Below are 4461 nucleotides of genomic sequence, written 5' to 3'. Positions count from 1 at the left end.
ATTGTAATATATAGGAAAATATATTGCATTATATTAAATAATATATTTCCATATATGGTCAATTACTGGTTATATTTTTCAGTATATTGCAATATATGTATGGACCATATATGGCTATATATATATATATATATATATATATATATATAGATATAGATATAGATATAGATATGCCACATATAATGCAACGAAGACAAAAAATCCATATATTTTTACATGTAATTTTATTGTCACAAGTTTACTTTAAACTGGTATTCATCTCTCTGTCTTTGCAAAGTTTTTAATACATCAAACTATGTGTGATAGTATAGGTAAAGACCACTGTATCAAAAATGACTAATTTGATTAAAATTTAAGTAATATATGAAACATATACTTCAATGTGTCCATAAAGGTCCAAAATTCTTGACATATTCAGGAAAGTGAAGGCATATATACATTAAATTACAGATTTCATACAGTTTGACAAAAAACTTTTCAATGTCTGTACATGTTAGGAACATAAATGTGACGTAGATAAACCAGATATAACGTTTGCCCTTATTAACATTTCAGTCCTCTACACTGGCTCTTGGAGGTATACCTGTATAGAGACTTGCATATTGTGGCAGATCAATTAGCATGCATTTTCCTTTGAACATTGTCACATCAAATATCTGTTTCCTGCCACACAATACTCTTTTCAGGCCAACTACATTTTCTACATTAAGGAATGTACTGTGTGATCTATCATACACTCTTCCAAGAGCAAAGCACTTTGTGTTTCCTTGTTGCTCTACTACAATGTAGTAGTAAACAGTGATTATGTGTCCATTCTGTAACAACACTGGGAAACTGTTCCTTTTCACTACTCTGGTGAACTCTTGTGAGTAATACAGGTGTCCTCTGACTAGAAGGCGACTACATATTTTCACAACCGTATCCACACTGACTGAAAGTTGCTCTCTCATGGCCAGTATCTCTTCACTTGTTAGTTTCCTGGAATAATGCAAGCCAAGGATAACAACCTGATCTGACACTCTTTCAAACTGTTTCAGTTTCTTTTGTCCAGTTAACTGGTTGTACAGCTGGACACATTCAGGCACAGCATTTCTCAGTGCATCATTCTTCAGAAGAGGCAATACCTGTCTGTATGTGAATTCCTTCATTATCTGCAAAGGAACACACTGAGTGCCATGAAACATTTTTAGCAACTCCCCATTAAATGACTCAAAAATATATCCTGAATGTGCCCACAAAGGTCCCCAGTTCTTTACAGATTCTGGCAAATGAAGACATAAATGTACATTAAATGACACATTCTCCTTTCCATAAAGTGCTTCAAATTGTTTGACAAAATCTACAACAAGTTTTTCACATCTTTTTAACTCCTCTGTTGTAATAATATATTTGCATAGTAAGAACATGAATGTGACAACAGTTAACCAGTGCTGGTAAAAAACCCGGGGCAGAATTCCTTTTAGAACAAAGATGCTGTAAAACAGCAACCAGTTCTGCCATTCACTGGCCTTCCAAAACCTCCTCTGCTGAAGAGATCGAGGCACTCTTGTTACATTGCAAGGAGGCTTAATCAGTAGGAGCTGTTCATCAAGCTCTGCCACTCTGTTCCCAATATAATATGGTTTCTCATATAATATGGTTACTCACAAGAGTTCACCAGAGTAGTGAAAAGGAACAGTTTCCCAGTGTTGTTACAGAATGGACACAGATCACTGTACAGCCACATGCTTGCCAACTGCCGAACCAGACCAAGGTGTACATTATGCATATGGTCTGGAGGCATGCTATCTATGACGTCAAAGTGTGGAATGTTTATAAGACATGTAGGCCCTTTAACACCCCTCACCGATTTTGTGGTACGCAGAGCCTCCCTGGCATCGTTTACGGTTGAAGTGTGGTCCCTTTTTGGAACATCTTTGTATGGGTATGCCCTAACAGTACCATTTCCCTTTTGAACTTGTTCACCAGGATGTAGACAGAGGCTGCATCCGTACTGGCCATTAAACTGGGTCATGTTCTGTAGGATAGGCCTGGCAACTGAATCACACATCATTAGAGCTGTCACAACTCTACACTGTTCCAAAATGCCATTTATTTTCAACTTGAAACCTCCAGTTAACAACTTCTGACACTCGAGAGTGAATGGTTTTAAAAATGTGTTCACGTTTGGCTTTTTGCTACCAAACCACAAGCCAAAAAGTAAAACATTTTGTTTGCGTATAGGATAAGGAAGCTCATTTACAGTCCCTTGTAATGGCCAAATACTGTGCAGTGATGATTTAAATACAGGTACTCCATCACAGTTGAGTGTTAAGGAGTATCCATGCAGACAATCAAGTAGGCCTCCGTTTCTGCTCAGGTTATGGTACATTTTACCACTATGTATGTCATCATAATGTTCTGAGGTACAGTCTCCATTTCCTGATTTGAGGCAAGCTGCAATATCTTCTCTTTGAAGAAGGCATTTAAGCTGTGTTTGTATTGGTAAGTATATAAAGAAATTCCCATTTTTCAGTGAGCTGTTTTTATCCCACTTCGTTTTGCACACAGCACACTGCCCTTCACTAACTTCGTCACCAATGTAATACTCACAATTTGGACAGTATATGTGACATTGCAAGTGACCTTGTATTGGCTTAAGTTCTTTTAAGAACAGATGCTTGGAGGATGACAGCGTGTTTTCTGGACAGTGAATATTAATCAAATCTAGAAGATCAGAGAGGGCTACACCTGTGAGCCCATGTCTCAAAACAAATGACAGTATAAGTAAAAAACTCTGAGCTTTGGTCAGCCGTGAACCAGTGTAAAGTGACTCTTCGTCTACGTGAGCAAAGTTTTCATCATGGACATCTCCCAAATATGATTGCTCATTTACAGACTCCTCCATACTGTCTTTATGCATGAGGGAAAATTGTTCTCCACTGCTAAGACTGGAGTTTGAGTCACGAAAAGACTGCCTTGATTCAGACACATCGATACAAACACTGTTGTCCACCTTATCAGAACTTAAGTTACTTGACCGTGATGCTGGATTCAAGTTTGGCAGAGCACTGAATTGAAGATCACACTCTGAGGAAGACTCATCCTCAGACAAGAGCGGGGATCCAGGGTATATGGATGTAAATTCAGCATGGTCTGCATGTAGGCTCTGAAAAGACAGTCAGTTTTGTTCAGAATCTGGTCAGAAAGTATCAGAAAATGACCCAAAACCTAAACAGTAAAAGAATAGCAATGCATTAAACATTGACATAAAAATGTGATACCTATGTCCTCAGAGAGATTTTGCAAAGAAATAGATTTTACAACATTTGAAGCAAAATTTCATAGGAACTGCATGTCTTTTTAAGACATATAAGAACAAATAATCAATTAGCTTTTGAAAAATCTGGATATATTTTCATTACCCTGCTAAGTGGGACAATGACAATGATGCAGAATGTCCAATTATGATTAATTTGGATTCCTTCTGAGTACTGTACCCTTTTTTGATCTTTAATAAGTCAAACTGAATAATTAAATGACCCATTTACCCAAAGTATAAATTTATTTATTTTTCTGGATGACATGACAAATTTCCCATCCGCTACAATTTCCTGCACCTTTTGAGGTTAGGATTTTTATTTTTTATTTTTATTGGGAATCATTTTCTAATATGGAACACCAGCAGTCTATCAACTTCATGAAGTTGGGAGGACATATTTTTTTGTGCTTTTCAACAGTAAAAAGTATCCAATGACAAAATTGTATTTGCAAAACTCAAGGTGTTGCAATAAAACAGTGACTCTCCTACCAACTACTAAAAAAAGTTATTCATATACTTTCTTTATACTTACAGTGGTGTGATGAGCATCATGAATATCTTCAGAGAAATTTCCAATGGTGCGTTCAGAATTATCGTGACCCATCGAGTTCTGTTTTGTGAGCACAATGATTATGACTTCACTATTTTTTCAAATGAAACCACTTCACTTTATCAACATATGTCCACAACAAAAGGCTTATTCTTTGCTTTAACTGAAGCATGCATTGTAACTACTACGCACAGAAACTTCTTCTCCTAAAAGACACTGTGGTCCACTGAGAGGGGTCCAAGTTTCAGAGAGCTCATCAGCTATCCTCTAGAAAATAAGCAAAATCAAGAAAAAAATATATAAATAAATAGACTAATTCAGTCATGCAATCCATGGTTAAGGTTAATGTTGAATATAATTTAACTTGTTCAGTTAGTGGGATCATCATTGCTATGCAGTTCAGCTTTGTTTAAACCTGAAATTATATTGGAATTCACGTGTTTTCCAAATATATCACATATGTGCTGCTGCATTACAGAGAAATATATCTGAAATTCTCCATCCAGGCGTAAGGCAGGGTACACCTTAGACAGATCCCCAGTCCACCGCAGGGCTACCATTTTGATGTAATAGCTGCAGTTGTAAAACAATTGCATTATGGCTTTGAATA

The 4461-nt window shown here is 36.6% G+C and overlaps 1 protein-coding gene across 1 annotated transcript; it reads right to left on the bottom strand.

Annotated features, from left to right (window-relative positions):
- Nucleotides 1-266: 266 nt before the first annotated feature.
- Nucleotides 267-4059, bottom strand: LOC110972572 (uncharacterized). Its single transcript, XM_051953371.1, has 2 exons — nt 3834-4059; nt 267-3148 (listed from the first exon to the last, which is right to left on the bottom strand). Exons 1-2 carry the CDS (start codon nt 3903-3905, stop codon nt 1640-1642), a joined length of 1581 nt encoding a protein of 526 aa, XP_051809331.1. The 5' UTR covers nt 3906-4059; the 3' UTR covers nt 267-1639.
- Nucleotides 4060-4461: the final 402 nt, after the last annotated feature.

Source organism: Acanthochromis polyacanthus, chromosome 9 (assembly GCF_021347895.1).
Source record: "Acanthochromis polyacanthus isolate Apoly-LR-REF ecotype Palm Island chromosome 9, KAUST_Apoly_ChrSc, whole genome shotgun sequence".
Classification (NCBI taxonomy): domain Eukaryota; kingdom Metazoa; phylum Chordata; class Actinopteri; family Pomacentridae; genus Acanthochromis; species Acanthochromis polyacanthus.
The sequence above is the reverse complement of the archived record's forward strand: the minus strand, read 5'-3'. Positions and strand labels throughout refer to the sequence as shown.

What these genes read in the sequence shown, in the direction of transcription:
- LOC110972572 (XM_051953371.1), bottom strand. Translation starts at nt 3,905, where the DNA reads ATGGGTCACGATAATTCTGAACGCACCATTGGAAATTTCTCTGAAGAT. An exon ending in ATGATGCTCATCACACCACT is followed by an intron (nt 3,149 to 3,833) that starts GTAAGTATAAAG and finishes CTGTCTTTTCAG; the next exon opens with AGCCTACATGCAGACCATGC.